Source organism: Lissotriton helveticus, chromosome 10 (genome assembly GCF_964261635.1).
Source record: "Lissotriton helveticus chromosome 10, aLisHel1.1, whole genome shotgun sequence".
In the NCBI taxonomy this organism is placed as follows: domain Eukaryota; kingdom Metazoa; phylum Chordata; class Amphibia; order Caudata; family Salamandridae; genus Lissotriton; species Lissotriton helveticus.
The window spans coordinates 348,293,472-348,310,857 of NC_136071.1; the positions used below are offsets into that span (position 1 = coordinate 348,293,472).

The 17,386-nt window shown below is 47.0% G+C and overlaps 1 protein-coding gene across 1 annotated transcript in view; it reads right to left on the reverse strand.

Annotated features, from left to right (window-relative positions):
* PTPN23 (protein tyrosine phosphatase non-receptor type 23) overlaps positions 1 to 17,386 on the reverse strand; it is a 663,560-nt gene that overhangs the window by 134,914 nt on the left and 511,260 nt on the right. Inside the window, exons 20-21 of the mRNA XM_078662553.1 lie at positions 8,406 to 10,989; positions 7,727 to 7,911 (exon numbers count right to left, since the gene is read on the reverse strand). Of these exons, the coding sequence (XP_078518679.1) occupies positions 7,727 to 7,911; positions 8,406 to 10,989 (2,769 nt within the window). The remainder of the gene's footprint in view (positions 1 to 7,726; positions 7,912 to 8,405; positions 10,990 to 17,386) is intronic.

Genomic DNA, 17,386 nt, shown 5'->3' on the forward strand with positions numbered 1-17,386 from the left:
GATTGTGATGACTTTTGTACAGAGTATGTTAATTTGGTTATGTACGTCATGTGCAGGGGATTTTACTAAGAATCCTCATGCATAATAAATTATGCTAGTTTCAAGGAAACCAATCGACATTTATTCAGCACATAACTGGGTAAAAGATGAGTGCTAGATTAATTATGCAGAGCAAGGTAGGACAAATGTAGGTAAAAGGTCACTTTGCTACTAAGGCCTACGTTAGGAAACATAACACAAGAATGGCTGCCGACAGTGGCAAATGAGGTCCCTAATGCCTTCAAACGGTTCAGTTCCTTTTTCGCCTGGCTTTACTCCGCTTGGTATGGCAACAATGGGGCGACCCTGTGTCCCTCAGAACCTGGGTATGTGTATAATAGGCTACAATAGTTCTGTTGGGGAGAACCCAATTGCTTTAAAGTAACAGGAAGTGCTGCTTGATACCTTTTAATAAGTATGACAAGTAAAGCATTTACATTGATTAATTCATAAAACGTATTTCAAAAACGCTGGAACGCATATCAAGTGAAGTAGGAACACAGATTAAAGCAACACACCTAATAGTAAATGCTTACAAGAGGCTCTTCTTTTATATCAATTTAAGCATAAATCAATATTTACAAGTAATCAGAGGGCTGTCAATACAAGAAATACTGAAAGTGACATGTGATACGGTGAGATTAAGTGCTCAGTGATAGTGGTGCAGTGCATATATACAAGGTGATATTGTACGAGTTACTTACCTTCGGTAACAATGTATCTGGTAGAGACGATTCTAGCCACAGATTCCATCACGTAACATTATCCCCAGGCGTGAGACTGGATCTGGAAAGCTTTTTGCCACAGCATCCCTGCGCGCCGGGGGCGGGGCTACATTAAGAAACTCCACCCAGGCGTCGTCCGCGTACGTGACGTCAGCGAGGTCACATAAGACCCGCCCGGCGCGCCTACGTCAGTTTTCTTCGGATAACTTTTCCGCACCACAACGCAGAACCACCAGATAAACAACTGTGGAAGCATGGGAACATTGTGCAAAGAGCACAAAAAATTGGAAAGAAACGGTGACTAACAACACCATCAGAGTAGTGTCAACACCGCAGAACCCAAAGGCAGGGAAAGAAGAAAGAACAAGCAGAGCCCTGCGCAGCCACTCTGACAGCACATAGACAGCCTCCCAACCCCTGTGCCCCTGAGGCAAGGAACATGCGTAAAAGTCATGGCACACGGAGTAAACCTACCACCCCCATCCTGAGCAAGGAAGGGTACCAGTCCCAAGACAGACAGGGACAACAAACCTCCAAGCCACCCCAACATGAAGGGCAACCACCCACAAGGGACTAGGTCAAGACATGGCCAGAGGATATCAATGGAAGGAAGGGAGGGGAGGGAGGACAGGGATAGAAAGCAATCCCCCCCCAACCCTGGAGTAGCAGGAGCAGCAGGGAACCGGAGCACCGGAACCCCACCCTCCAAAGAACCAAGGAGTAATGAACCGCCCCCAGATGGAGCCACCCGTCAAGAACGAGGAAGGAACTCACAGGAGACACAGCCCCCCACCGGGAGGTGAGTACCGAAGACCAACCCAAGGGTCCTCGCAGAATAGGGGAGGAAGGGCGGGCCGTGAAGGAATCTGCCACTAGAATCGTCTCTACCAGATACATCGTTACCGAAGGTAAGTAACTCGTACATCCGATAGAGACTTCTAGCCGCAGATTCCTTCACGTAGAATAGATACCCAAGCAATACCCCCTGGGAAGTAGGGTCTGCGAAAGGCCCCACCAGCCAATACAGAACAGAGGGCCCCACAGGGAACCAGATCTGAGGACCAGGTAGAACCTCGCCCCTGCCAGGCAATGGGAACCCCCACAAGCAGTACCCCACTGACTCAAAAAGGATGTAGGAGGGAGAAGAATGCTGAAGAGGCCCGTATACTCACAGCAGAGAAACCAAGGGCAAGGTCGGAGATGCCGAAGCACCACACTCCCCCATAAAGCAAACCAGCTACCGCCCCATGCCAAGACAGGAAGAGCGGAGGAGGAAGCCTAGAGGACCCAAGGAAACGAGGGAAAAGAAGGCAAACCCACTCCAGAAGGAGAGCAACCTGCCAGCCAGAACAGTGCCGGCAGTCAAAGCCCCCACAAGCAAGAAAAACAGCCTGAGGCCCCAGGAAGGCTGAGTAGGCAGCGCCCGGCAAGGGAGAACACAGGATCATCCCAGACCTCAGGGCAGGAGTAGGGAGAGGAGGAGATGCCCGTGCACACCACTACGAGTGGCCGCGCACACGACCTCAGGAAGCTTTTAGCAACCTACATGAACGCCATGGAGAACAGGCACCCAAAGGCGACCAGAACCCCCTAGCAGAGCGCAAGCCATATTACAGCTACCACTACCCCACATAGGGTACGTTAAGTCCCAAGATATGGGAACCCGCTTTGGAAGAACTTCCGCAGCAGAGGAAAAACAAAAGAGTCAGGCGAAAAAAACACCCCAGCAGGAGGCTTGACAAGCAGCCCAAGCAAAGCAGGAGGCCTAATCTCAGGGCCAAGCCTGTGCAACATCTCCGGCAGAACACACACACAGAAGCAACAAAAGGGCCGTCCAGCAGTCAACAATGCCAAAGTCCCAAGGAAGGACGCAAATGGCCAGAACACACTCCACAGCCAGAACAACCGGTCTAAGAAGGCCCAGAATCAACCCAACTCAGGAGTCATTGAGGAGGAACGACGGAGGAGGAGGATAAGGACCCACAGGGCAGCGCTGGTCGAGGCGAACATGATGTGTCCCCAAGAGTACAGTCAGCGGGCCTCCCGGGACGGCGGAGTCAACAGTGGCGGAAGGGAGGGAAAGGCAGTCCTCAATAGGTGGCTGCCGGCCGAGTGGTGAAGGGAAAGACACGCCGGGTCACGCAGCACCGGGAGGTGCCGGTGCAGAAGATGTGGAGGCGAGATGCCTCAAAGCCCCCATCAAGGAAGAAAGGAGCGAACATTCAAAAGGAAGTAAGATTTCCCTCCCACCAGAGCCCTGGTGGAGGACCTCCAATAGATGGTACGCCGGAAAGTGAGCCACCGTGTCACCCATGCGCAGGATGCCCACAGCCGTGGACACCGCGTGAGCGAAGGCCGCACCCGCCTTCGTAGGGCCCCGCAGTGGAGAAAACAGCTCCTCCGTGGGCGACGGCTGCAAACTAAGGTGGCCGTCCCCGAGGCCAAGCGGGACGGGCAAGGGCCAGACCTGGAAGTCAGAAGGAGCCGAGGAATGAGGGACCTGCCGCTCTTCCGGTGAACACCTCTGCCTCAGGAAGAGCGGGGAGTCACCCTTCGATGCCGGGGAAAAAGACACCACAAGGCGACCAGTCTCCAGAGAAGAAGGAGCGTCCGAAGACGAATCTGAGGTACGACCCCTGCGCGGAGCCGTAGAGTCCACCGCCTGAGGCAAGACGTTGGCACCATCCGGCGTCACCAAACAACGTTCCTCCAAGTCACCCCGCACCGGAGACGAGATTGGAGACCGGAGTGGAGCTGGAGCCGAACCGGCCTTGGGGTGGCGCCGGAACGATGCCCACCCGATCCCCGCCGAGGCAGCCACCTACATGGGGGAACGAGACAGGCCTGGGGAGTGACACGAAGCCCTCAGCCAGCCGCGACCCAGAATGAGGCGTAGATCGCTCGGCAACCCATGAGGTGGTGCCAGGGACGATTCATCCTCCGACGAGGCAGCAACCTGTGGGGGTGGGACGAGAGGGGCCCGGAGAGGGACGAGAGGTCCTCCCCCTGCCTTGACCCGGAGCAGGACGAGGAGAGTCCCCTTGTGGCTTCGCACGGTCCAGCTGCTGCCGGCACCGTAGCGGCGTCACCTCAGACTTAGACAGGACCACCCTGTCAAAGGACCAAGAGGGGTTTGGGGATGCGACCCAAGCCCCGGCGGCCTCCCGTGACACCACAGGGACTCCCGCGGGAGTTTGCGGCGAGGCAGAGGCGCTGTGGCCTGAAGGAGGCGCCCCGGAGGAGCCGCACCCCAACAGCGCCACATCCTCCAAGCCGGAGGCCACCGGCGGCACTGCGGTCGGCTCTGCGCAGGGCAAGGGATCTGCTGACGCCCCAGGAGGGGAAGGAGGAGGAGACGCCAGTGAGGCCCTCAAGGCCGCCGCGTATGTCTCCATTTGGACTCTCGATGCCCCAACACCTGGAAGCGGTCGATAGGACGAAACGCGGGGCTGATTCACCCGCTGCGAGTCCACGCCCCCGGCAGGCTGTAAACCAGCCCCTGGGGACAAACTGCGACACTTACCCACCGGGGAGCGATGTTCACATGACATCGGAGAAGGGGGAGGACGACGACCACCGCTGTATCTGTAGCTGTCCACCGAAGCAGACCGAGGGGAGGACGTCGACCTGGAGAGACGCGCCAATAGAAGTTTCATCCAGCGCTCCCGCCGCGACTTCGGCTTCAACTGTTGGCACGCCGCGCAATTAGTGGTACCGTGATCCTCCCCCAAACACCACATACAAATGAGGTGCGGGTCCGTCGCCGACATGAGATGCCCACAAAACGTGCAAGTTTTGAAGCCCGAAGGCATTCGCACACTGTTCCACCAAAAAATAAATGAAGAAAAGGGGTCCTAAACAGGCCCGTAGCAAGGACCGGATCCGCGTTGCACATGGAAAAGGAAAAAACTGACGTAGGCACGCCGGGGCGGGTGTTATGTGACCTCGCTGACGTCACGTACGCAGACGCCACCTGGGCAGAGTTATGTGATGTCGCCCCGCCCCCGGCGCGCAGGGATGCGGTGGCAAAACGTTTTCCGGATCCAATCTCACGCCTGGGGATAATTCTACATGAAGGAATCTGTGGCTAGTAGTCTCTATAAGATATGTACAATGATTTACACTGGGGACTAGAATGCGGTCAGAATGAAGGTAGGCAATAGCTCTGGTAAACAGCAAGTTAGCTTATTGATTTAACAACTAGAGATTTGATTTAACTGGACCATATGTATTCGTCTATGTTTCGACCCTGACAGAGCGTTACTGGAATGTCATAGCAGGTCTTCTTCAGGACTGCCATTTGACTGCCTGGGCGTTACGTTTATCCCCCAGTACTTACACAGTGTATATTTTCTCTCAGGGTTTTCGCCTTATGTCCTGAAGAAGACCCGCCATGACATTTCAATAACGCTCTGTCAGGGTCGAAACTTCGAGGAATACATATGGTCCAGATCAATCAAATCTCTGTTGTTAAATCAAGGTAACTTGCTGTTTACCAGAGTTATTGCAGAACGTCATTCTGATCGCATTCTAGTCCCCAGTGTAAATAATTGTACATAAAATCAACTTGTATATATGCACAGCACCACTATCACTGAGCACCTAATGTCACCCTATCACATGTCACTTTGTCAGTATTTCTTGTATTCACAGTCCTCTGATTACTTGTAAATATTGATTTATGCTTTAATTGATATAAAAGAGCCTTTTGCAAGCATTTACTATTAGGTGTGTTGCTTTAATCTGTGTTCCTACTTTACTTGATATGCCCTCCAATGTTTTGAAATACGTTTTATGAATTTACTCAGCTTGGAGCAAAACATAAAACCAACTACTTAAGTAAACTGGCCTCTTTAAAGACAATGTTCACCCTCTTATTTTCCCCCACTCAAATCATTAGTGGTTGGTGTTGCTATCATCTCACGATTAGACCACTGCAACTACTTCTACGCAGGATTATTAGCCAATGAGCAACACCTAGGCTTATCATCTTTCTAGACAGAAGGGATCATGTGTCGCACACCACAATATTTCTGCACTGGCTGCTAGCTTGTGACATGATTGGGCAACTGGGTGTATAAATATGTTGACAACGTTGCACCTGTAGACCAGCTCTCTACATTTTTTTTGTCATGCCATAAAGCACTTTGCAGTCAATATTAAAAGATTCTCTGTCTTCCCTGAGTCAAACCTAAATCGGAAGGGGTTAGAGCATTTTCAGTGCAAGAACTAGCATTATAAAACTACTTATTAAAACAGCACTTGAGGGACTAGTCCAATTTTCAAGTTTCCTGGAAACCATTTAAGACACACCAGTATTAAGCATCAGGAATTACCAAAGACCAATGCCAAGTGACACAAGCATTGTGTACTTTATAAAATTTGATCATTATGATGGATGAGGTGTCAGTTGGTCCTTATCGCGGACTGTTGTTGACAGGAGCGGATGAGAAAGATGTTGAAGGTGCTGGGGCAAAACATCTAAATGGATTCCGGTTTTGTTTGATGGAGAGAATATGGATGTGCTCTCCAACTGTAAGTAAATCTGTGGCAGTGAGGGTGGTAATATTTAAGATAATAAAACAAAAGGAGGTTCTTGACCATGCCCCCTCCGCCGATGCCTACAAATATAGAGACAGCAACTTCTCTGACAAAATGCTATACCTGATATCAGGGATGATTTGCAATGATGGGCAGAGGAAAATGGAGACTCCCAGAAGAGAATGTTAGTCATTTTTGGGTGAGCAATAATGTACACTCAGATGCCCAGAGGAACAGAAAACTGTGCATTTGGAGTAGAAGTAACAGGGGAGGTGAACAAATGGGCCTGATCAATGAGTGCACTTGAATCACAGGAGACCTGTTTGATAAATGGCCTGCGCCTGATGGTAGCAATACAATGAGATATGCCCACATATCGAGAAAGAGACTGGACTGAACATAAAGGTGAGAGACAATGCAGAGAAAAATCATACCTAAAACAAACTGATATAGATATACAAACTGAGAGCATCCAGCTGGATAGAGAAAATCTGGAAGATATCTTTGAAGTGCCTAATCAAGAGGCCTCTCTAACTATATATGGAGAAATTACAAAGCAGAATGCATAACAAAATTATCTTAGACATCTGGCTGAATTCCGGGCTCCTCAGTGGCAGACGGAGGAAGTGGGGTGAGGGGTAAATAGGAGAGAAAGAGCAGAAGGTCCCATTAATCTGTCCAGAATAAATCATCTGGTACTTGCAAATGGGCAGTAGATGGTGAACAAAGCTTGTTAGGTGCTGAAAAGGTCAGGAGGCCTAGCAACTTGGATCCGGATTATTCAAAATTAGCGGAGTGCTCAATAGTCGTGGTGCAATAAAGAGAATGAAACTCCTGAATAGCATGGAGGAATTAAATTAATGGGAATTTTAAAAAAACGTTACGGGAATTCGGGGGAATCTTGGAGATTTAAGTAGCTGACAGCTAACAGGAACAAGAAAATGAATTAAACAGATTTGCAAGAATATGTGGCATGGCAACATAATCGAGAGGAAATACATGAGTGAGGCAGCCTTGACTTACCTAAACAGTTTTAGAGATATCCAAGAGCAATGAATGGCCTCGAAGATATTGTTGGGGGGTGAGGAGTTTGGGGAGCGAATGGACAACTGACAGCACTTTATCGTACTTACAGCGGTCACTCTAAGTGTGATATATTTAGACGCTTTACTTGCCTGACTCCATTCTGCTCTACCTGGGATTTAGGCTTGTGCTAGAAGTGCAGTTCAAAAAGAATTTAAAATGAGATTTGATCTAAACAGGGCACGCATTGTGCTTTCTGAATTATACTGGATAATCTGTATTTCATAGCTAAAGGATGTAAATAAGACAACAGTTTCTTCTGCCTCACCCAAACCTATTCTATGGCTCTCACTGCCATACTGAGCCAGCAATGTAAATTAGTATAAAGAAGCACGTACAGCTCAGGCCAGGAAGTAAACTGTAGATGGATGATGGTGCGTTTCAGACTCTGGTCACGGTACTGCAAAGCGATCATCCTCTCCACATGGGTCTGGCTAACCTTATGGCTTGTCAGGGTTAAAGTGATTGGTCCCTGCACCATCGGCTGTCCACGCTCTGTAGGGAAATAACGAGGCACCTTTTGCTGAAAAAGACAAATACAAAGAGGTGTAGTAAAACATCGCTCTAAATATAGGATACAGAAAAAACACTGAAACTAAGTTGAACATTACTTCCATCCCAAGTCCTTTGCTTGATTCCCATTAAAATAAAATACCACTCTACCTCAGGGCTCCCCCTAACTGCAGAACCAATAAGCTTAAATGCTGTAGAAAAGTACACAAAATGGTCCCACCCCCTTTTTTTTCTGAAAATAAGCTCTATAGCACTATCCAAATCTTCCACCTCAGACATCAATGAGTATATGCCTACAGTAAGTCAGACCTTTCACAGGAATAGCCCTGTAAGAGGGGGGCACATTGGCTGGACGGCTGGGTTAACTACCTTCTAAAGCTAGTTTCTCCTACTTAGGGCCATAAAAACATTAAGAAATTGGCCCTTAGAAGATAGGAAAGTGGTGGATAGAAGATACTGTTGTGAGTTCATCTCTATATGCAAGCATGACACACAGCTACTGACCTTCTCCAGTTCCTGCTCAGAGACCAGCATGACAATTAAGGAGACCTTCTGCTCATGGATCATCAACCAGAAATCTGAGGCGGTTCCAACCAGTGGTGCTTGAGTGGCGATGATTGAGGGACAGTAAGAGGAGAGATCTTCTATCTTACTGGCATTGATGTAATCGTCCTTTCCAGATTGTATGACGATGCGGTTCTTGTCGTAGGGCATTATATCTTGGTGGCGATTTTTCATAGAGTAGCAGCGGGCAATGGCTATGGACAGCTGCCGGGCTTCTTTCTCTTGGGCATCCTGGAATTCTTTCCACATGCTATCCAATGCAGTTAAAGATCCAAGCACTGGCCTTTCTAAGGAGCCAACTACATTCCTAAAGCGGTCCAGCTCTGACAGAAGCCTCATGATATGTTCAGGTTTCTCATAGGGGTCATTTTCTATCAGTTGTATACCCTTTGGCTTCAGGCCATCTTTGGTGTCCGCCTTTGTTGGCTGCAGAAGAGGCTGGCTGACTGAAGTTTTCGACCCTCCAAGCTGGCTCTCTGGGCTGGATGACAACAAGTCATCAGTGGATGAGCTCTGGCGGTGAAAAAGGACATCAGCAGAACCTTGCGTAGTAGTCCCAGGAGTAAGACTTGGGGGAGGTCGCTGTGGTAATGGAGCAGCACCTGGTACAGAAGGTGGAATGATGGCCGGAGTCTGAATAGTCATGGGTGGCTGTGGTGATGGTACTGGGGAAGGCATGCTAGGGGGGCCAGGGGCCATCACATTGCTTGGCATTTGACTCACAGCAGGGCTGGGAGGTGAAGGAACATGATGGGGTGCAGCCTGACCAGATGATACAGATTGGGGACCTACTATTGGCATTTGGCCAGAAGTACACGGGTGTCTGTTAGGGGCCCCAGCAGTAAACGACATGCTTGATGCAGACTGGGCAGGGGAACCAGCTGGCAGGGACTGAATCCCAGTGGATGCAGGATGAGGCTGAAGTTGCTGAGTTGTTTGCATCAATGCAGCAGGAATGCTGGGAACCTGTTGCTGGGAAACCATGGGTGGTGCACCAGGAAAACCCATGCTGCCAGAATGTGGTGGAAGGCCATGCTGGGGCAATTTGTCCTGCAATGCAGGGTGCTGAAAAACATGCGGGCCCAATTGGGCATTAAGCTGGACTGGAACAGGAGGCTGTGGAATCATCTGCACCATGGTTCCATGCTGTCCGTGAAACTGGCTTTGGGGTTGTGACTGGAAATTTTGCTGAGGATGCATTTGAACTGGTGCCAAAGGTCTCATGGGAGGCTGCATTTGAGCCTGAAACATGGGAGGTTGCTGCTGTGGTTGAAGTTGTGGTCTTTGCTGAGGATGGTATTGAGGCTGCACGGGGTACTGCTGCGGTCTAGCTTGCATGTCCATATTGGTCGGCATTTGATGATGAAACATATGTGGGGCCTGTCCAGAAGGATAATGTGATTGTTGAGCATGCCCAAAGTGCTGGACACCACTCTGAGGATACTGAAATTGCCCTGCTTGTCCCATAGCTGAAGGCCCCTGTGGACCCACATAGGTACCCTGTGGCTGGACCAATGCTGGCTGATGATTATTAAGCATTGGCCTTCCGTGCCCTCCAAAGTCCCTAGGAGCAGTGTAACTTGAGATCGGAGCATGGATACTATCAACTGTAGTAGTAGATGGTCTAACACCATGCAAGTGTTGAGGAACATTATTATCCCTGCTACCAGGAAACTGGGAATGAGGTCCAAAGGGAACACCAGAAGCAAGTCCACCTGGTAAACCACCAGAAGATGAAACCTGCTGGCTTATTCTGCAGGCTGCACTAGAGACAGGATATCCAGCAGATGCAACAGTGTTAGCAGAAGGCATTTGTCGAATATGCATACCCTGCTGGGGTAAGTGAGCACCATGAAAATTATGCTGGGCAGCAGTCATGGAAACATTTGATGGAGCATGGCTTCCCATCACTGTGCCCGGCGGATAGTTCTGAGGCCCAGGTGGGGACGGCACTGTAGTTTGGGATGGAACCGCTGACTGAGGTGCTGATGGTTGCATTCTTTGCAGCGGAGTTGCTGATGGGTCACCAACAAACTGAGGACCACAATAAGAAACAGGAGGGAAGGATCCCTGGACAGAGCTAACAGGAACACCTGATGAAGAATTTGGCAACCTGCCAGGTGCATAGAGAGGCCCCTGTCCAGGCACATGATGAGCAGTGTTATTAAAGTTCCTTTGGTTAAATGGCATTGCCTGTTGCCCAGGCGGCAATATTGGTGCGCTTGCTGTCTTATTGCCAACAAAAGCTTCTGGGCCACGGTGCCTCACTCCACTATATCCGCTCATTGTGTCCATGGGAAAAACTCCTAAGCCATCTCCAGATAATCTAGCAATATGTGCTGCCAAAGTTTCGGGTGGTAAGCTCCTGAGTTCTTCAGGCAAATCGGCAAGAAGAAGCGAATGGAGATGCTTCAATTCAGCCATTTGTAAGGCAGTATCGTTTTCCAAGTCCAAATCGGAGGGGGCCTTTTGGAGAGCAGGTTTTGGGGCAGTAGGTCTTGGAGGAGGTTTCTTTTTCATCTCCCTAAAGCAGAGAAAGAAAAAATATAAATACCTTGCATTAAGCAAAAGAAAATAACAGAATATAACTATGTGATACCTTGCAGGAAAGCCATAAAGCTGAGAATCATTTTCTGCTAGATTACACAATGTTTTTTACTTTCGTAAAATATAATAGGAAACATTACGTTATTCATGGCTTGGGTACCTTATGTATTTCCTCTCCTTTTTTCACAACTATTTAGGGATTACTTGGATTTCAGGCAAGTCCAGGAAACGTCCTAATGGAATCCGACTGCAAGTGTCCTTACACAGACATAGTCACTTCCTGTGATTCGTGTTTCTCAGCCAGATCCACCATATTTAGCCTGACATGCAAGGAGGCATATGCCTAAAGGACATGGCTTGATGGATGTTGTGAAGTACGGAGAGTAAGGATTATGAATATCAAATCATCACAAGATTCTTTTTTTTATTACTCCCTTCTGTTTCTCCTCATTTCTAACTGGTTGGAATCAGGTTTGATAGAATGTAAATAATTGGATGAGGAAGCAACACATGGCAAACTACATTTCAAGAAACCATGGTGTGTTGCATGGCCTTGCCAACATCTGTTCTTTTTCAAGAGAGGCATCAAGCGAGGAATGAATGCATCAACCCATGAAAAGATTTTATACAAGTGCGACATAGACGTTTTGGGGAGGATGATGGAGCCTGGGTACAGTATCCGAATAGTAAATTCTCCTTGCCCTGTTGATGCTATTTGCTGGGATGAAAGACCTCTATATGGTTTTATAAAGCAGTGCTGCCTTGCCCTAGTACCTTTTTACAAGTAGCCCTGTTTTTTCCTCTGGTGGATAATGAAAGTTCATTGAGCTGTTTATGGCTTTGTCAGTGGACACCCAAAGAGTGCCACATTTTGAGTGTGTGGGGTGACTGAACCTTCAGCCAAGGCTACACAGTGACTTGAGGGGACCGCTGTTAGTTACTGTGCAGGGACACTGCCTTTTTAATCCGCAACATTTGGGAGACTGTTCTCCACAGTAATGCTCTGTCCAATCTCCATAACTGATCCCTTGTCTTCATCATGTCTGGTATACATGTATAGGATATAAGTTGTATGTAGGTTGTGTGCAGCCAAGGTGTGGCTCACTGGTGAATTAAGCCAAAGATGCCCAACTTGGGCATCCCAGCCTGAACACTCTTCCTGATCCCATCCCAAACCTGTGTACCAGCAAAGTGGGGGATGGGAGGGGAGAGATTCCAAGAGGAGGGAGTTTCCAGTCCATAGCCCCCTCTCTCATTTAAAGTTTCCCTTGCTTGGGTTAAATTTACCCATCCCTCATTACCTAAGTTTTGCCCATCGCCAAGTACAACCAACCATGCTAGCATCCATCTCAAGCCAATACACAACACTCTGACAAATCAATTATTCTGACTGTGGAAACTCTAGGATTAGGAGCCTACAAAATCTGGCCTTCAACAGAAACAAGATGCTCTACCAGTACTGTAGGAGAACAGATTTTAGAACGCCCACAGGGAGTAATCCCACCATCCTTGGAAAGGGGCATCAATATGGTGACAACAGTGGCAAATTATAAACCCCATGTAAGTTACTGCTGAGTAATCACAGGTGGTGCCAGTACTCCAAGACGCATATCGTAGGATGAAGCAACAAAAAACAATGCCCCTTCCTGGCAGGGGAGGCTGCAAGGAAATTATAAAAGAATTATCTTTGGTAGTAGATTCAGTGGCCAGTTAAACATAATTGTGTGCAGGATTGATGGCTGAATACAAAAGGATATCTATAAGAGCAGTTGGTGATGCAGGTATAAAGATAGGGGCCCACACGAGCAGAGAGATGACCTTGCTGGGATTCCATTAGAATTTTGTTTTGCCTGCAGCTCTAGGTAATTCGTAAAGAGCAGGCAAGGAAGGAGAGTTATATTTCAAACCACTATAAAGGTAACTACAGAAAAGTAGTACAGGCAACTTCTTTGAAAAGTGGCACACCATTCTATAAATCTCTAATTTTAAGTTCCATCTGACTTACTTGACATTTGAAACAGCCTCATCAGTTGTATCAAAAGATATAGAAAGAATGCAATCACACCTCCAATGAGTGCCCTGTGGCTTCACAAGGGTTAAGAAGGTGCTACACATACAATACAACTAGTAGGTCACAAACATTTTACTATGCTACTTGAGGACCATCTCCCCCTCTCTTTAGTTAGACTATTGTCTTTGATTCTTTCAGAGTACTATTGAAGTGGCATTTTGTATTTGCAAATACAAAACATATATGCCAATAACGGTGTTTCTAGGTAAGTGAACTGGTCTCATACTTATATCTATAACATCTTTCAATCTAAGTCAATGCCTTGTATAACCAGCTTCCTAAATTAAAATCATAGAATCCTAGTTGAATGTCTAAGTTTATCCTAAGTGCTACCCCTGCAAGTCTGACACCTGAAAGTCATGAAACAAGCTTATGGTCTAGCCCAGTGGTTCCCTAACTTTTTTGACCTGTGGCTCCCTTGACCTAATCAGCAGTTGGCCGGGGCTCCCCACCATTTTTATTAATAGTGGGCGGGTGGGGGTGATGTAAGCCCAACCTTGGGAGTACTTCCTGTTGTCTTCCTTAAAGTAATTGGGACGCAATGATGGTTGGAATGCTTGAATTATTAATCTCATCCACTGGCAATCACTTTGGCTGCATCCCAATCCATCGTTTCCCCCCCCAACAGAGTGCCTGGTCTCAAACCCTTATTTATGCCAGCAGCTGCTTTCAGTACCTTTTGGTACTGAGACCAGCTCTGAGAAAATGGAACATTGAGTTTGGTCTGTCGTGATCAGTATCACCAGCATTATTTTTACACTAAAAAGGGGGGCTCCTTCACCGACCCAGAGTGACGCATGCAGGTGCAGGACTAGGCGGCTCAGTACCTGCGCAAAGGCTTCGCGCAGGCCTATGTGGAGAAAGCTATGTGCCTGGCTTCAGAACTCATTCACCGCTAGCAAGAGAGGAGCTGGAGTGAACCAGGGCAGGCAGCTACATGGAACTGCAAAAATAATCTGTCAAACGTTGTGTGCATGCAGATGAGTGTGTGTGTTTGAAAGAGAGCGAGAGACAGGAGTGAGTGACTGCTATTGTGACTTAGAACGAGTGAGACTGAGAATGAGGGCAAGTGAGTGAAAGTGATAGTGCATTGCACTGAATCAGTGTGAGTATGGAAGTGAGAAAGAGTGTGAGTGAGTGAGTTTAAAATGAGCATGAGTGAGAGCGTATTTGTAAGTGTGCTGTACAGCTTGCGAGTCTGGTGCTGACCCTGGCATTCATGGCGTCAACTTTAGTTGTGTTTCAAGCCGCTGCTACTTTAATGGTGATGTGTAGTGACAGGCCCCATGTAAAGGACAGGGTGGGGGAGGCCCAGGAACCAGCTTGAGGACTGAGGGCAGGGGTTAGGGAAACGTTTATCACGCTGAGGGCTTTACTATACATGCTTTACAACAAAATACATTGTAAAAGCAAGCGTGGTAAAGGTTACACTTGGTAAAGGCATTCGCGTTGTAATGCATGGCTGGTAAAGGTATGCGTCACAACAGAATGCGTTGTTCCATACTACAACCCATGTTTTTGTCTCTTTTATGATAGACCTTAAACTGATTTCATGAAACCTTTATTAATGAAATATGCGCTAAGACAATGTATTTTTTTTTGCAGCAAATACAGTCAGACGAGGTTTGTTTTAAAGTTTGCACTTCCATAAGTCATGCCTTAAATATTAGAAAGAACTTTGGGAAGTATGTTGTACTCTTTATGGTAAGGGTGGCTGGACAGACACCTAAAAATATTATGAGCTGTTTATATAGTTGTCTGGTGTCTGTCAATCTATGCTGAATTTTTTACATAGTCTATATGTTGTCATTTGAATTAGACGTGGCTCAATGAGGATATTACGCTTAACCACCTTATCCTTAAAAAATTGCCTGGCCCTCGACAAGGCAGACAGAATCCCATGGCTGGCATACGTTAGAGCGGCGTGTGCCAGACTGGGTCGTCCTGAATTGTACACAGCCCCAGAGGGTATTAAGAAAGAGGATGTGGCATGGATTAAACATAACTTCCGGATTATGCTTGAGGCTGACAGGGAGGAGGTGGAGCTCAAAAAATCAGGAGTAAGAGGCATTTATGCCTTACAAACTTCGCCATCCATTGAGCCATATCTGAAGACAGTCACTAAGCCGTTCCAACGCTTTCTGCTGATAAGATTTAGATTCAACTTAATTCACTTCATTTTAGGAGATTTCCAGCAATGGGGTAAACCAGCTGATTCCCCAGCATGTTCATGTGATAACTTCTCGACACAAGACACCCTCCATCTAATTATGTTTTGTGAACATTTCTCCGAAGCACGCTAACAATTTCTACACCCTATATTACGAAAAGCAGGGTTTGTGCAGGTGAGGCCCGCACTTTTATATCTGCAACTGCTGAACAGTGTGCGGGTCACCTTCAGTGTAGCAAGTTTTTTAGTGGCCGCAGCTAGAGTGAAGAACAAAAGAAGTATATGCATGACTTAAGTACTGCAGTTTGAGAGGGTGGCATCTTTGTCCTTTTAATTATGGAAATTTGAAAAATGATTTTAGATTTCTATGTTATATTATACACAGTGGTTTTTACGTCAGGTGGAGACATTAGTTGTTCAATTGTTTCGTAAGAACCATGAATCATTAGTACTGTACATATATGAAAGTTTTGTAATTGTATGCATTTTTACCTGTACCTATTTTTATCTATTTTATGCCGAATTGTATGCATGTATTTCTGCTTCTTTTATGATTTTAATTAATCGAAATAAAGAGTTTTGACTGACTGACTGATTTAGATGTATATATTATTCTGTTTAATCACAAACAATGATTTTGTCATAGCATGTACGTTTATGGTTTTTAGTCAATAAAACTGAATAAAGTTGATGATGAAGACTCCTCTTTCAAAAACGTGTGCTTAGTCCACTGGCTCTTAAAAACTAGCCTAGAATTGGAAGAAGAGGGGAGTTTGGCCAACTGGTAATTAAAACAAGCTGGAGTATGAAGACTTGGGGACTTATTTATATTTACTCACTTTGCTTGAATCTGGGAGAACGGATACATTCTTACATTTTTCTCAGCTTTTTTCTTGGCATGTGATTTGTTATGCAAAACACTTCCCGCATCATTTTCTCTCGGACTCCTTTTCTGCTGAGCCGAAGATGCCAAACAAAGGAAGATTCCCCGTAGCATCATTTTCGGGGCTGTTCGTCCGAGTTTTTTTCGTTACAGTTTTGCTTGTAAGTGTTTTAAGAGGTGGGTCTTTTATGTGTTTTTGATTTTTTCTATGATTGCTGGATTCGTTATCATTTGCGCATTAAACTGCGTCCAAGCCGTGCCCGCCGAATGACGGACGGCTGAGGGCCGTTGCTAGCAATTTCCCACATTGTGCACGCGGCGCCCCTGGCATCTCATTACGGCGCAACAGGGTGCCGCAGCGCACAGTTTGGGAACCACTGGTCTAGCCATTGGCTGCCTGTCTGTAAATGGCTAGGGGAAGGGAAGCGAGCGCGAGGTGTGTATGTGTAAATATAACAGCGGAATTAATAAAGAGCAAAAAGAAAATCATTGATGAGTCGTACTCTGGTGCTGAGATCCGATTTTTATCGCATGAATTGGAACTGGAACAAATATATATACACACACACACACAAGTGCTTCGTAAATGATTATGAGAATTAAAGAAATATACTAAGCTACTGTTTTTTTTGTTTAAATGTTTTTATTGAAGGTTTATATTGCATTACAACCATTATCCTAACAAGTGTAAACAGTTTTCGAGATATGATAAAGACAAATACAGTTATTCAGGGCTAGTAGCTATACATCGAGCAGTGGTGACATGTCTATTCGATCGTTGAGGTTATCATCTCAGACATAGTCCCTGTACATATCTACAACTATCATTCCGTGGGGAAAGAATCCATGCCCACCCATCAGTGCACCACTATGTAGGGGACAGGCCCTACGGTGAGATTGTTTGGAGTGTCCAGGGATTCTGTGCGGTTTTCTCATGTATCTCTGTTGCGGCTCTGTCTGAGCTGTGGGTGTATGCATTCCTAAGAGCTGCGTATCGGAATCGGAACTTCCGAATAGTGAGGGGAACAACTAACTTTTGGGGGGAATGAACTGGGGGTTAATGCTGCGGATATTCCATTATAGGGAGAAATGGGGAAGAAAGTGAGGATGTTGAAGCCAGGTAAGTGGTGTGGGCAGTGGTTTGTGCAGAGCGGGTGATCGGGGCCGACGGTGGTAGTGGTGTATCTCGCGGGAGTGGCGAGGCTAGCGTCAGGGGACCCCGCATTCTAGGGAAACAGCATGTATTCATG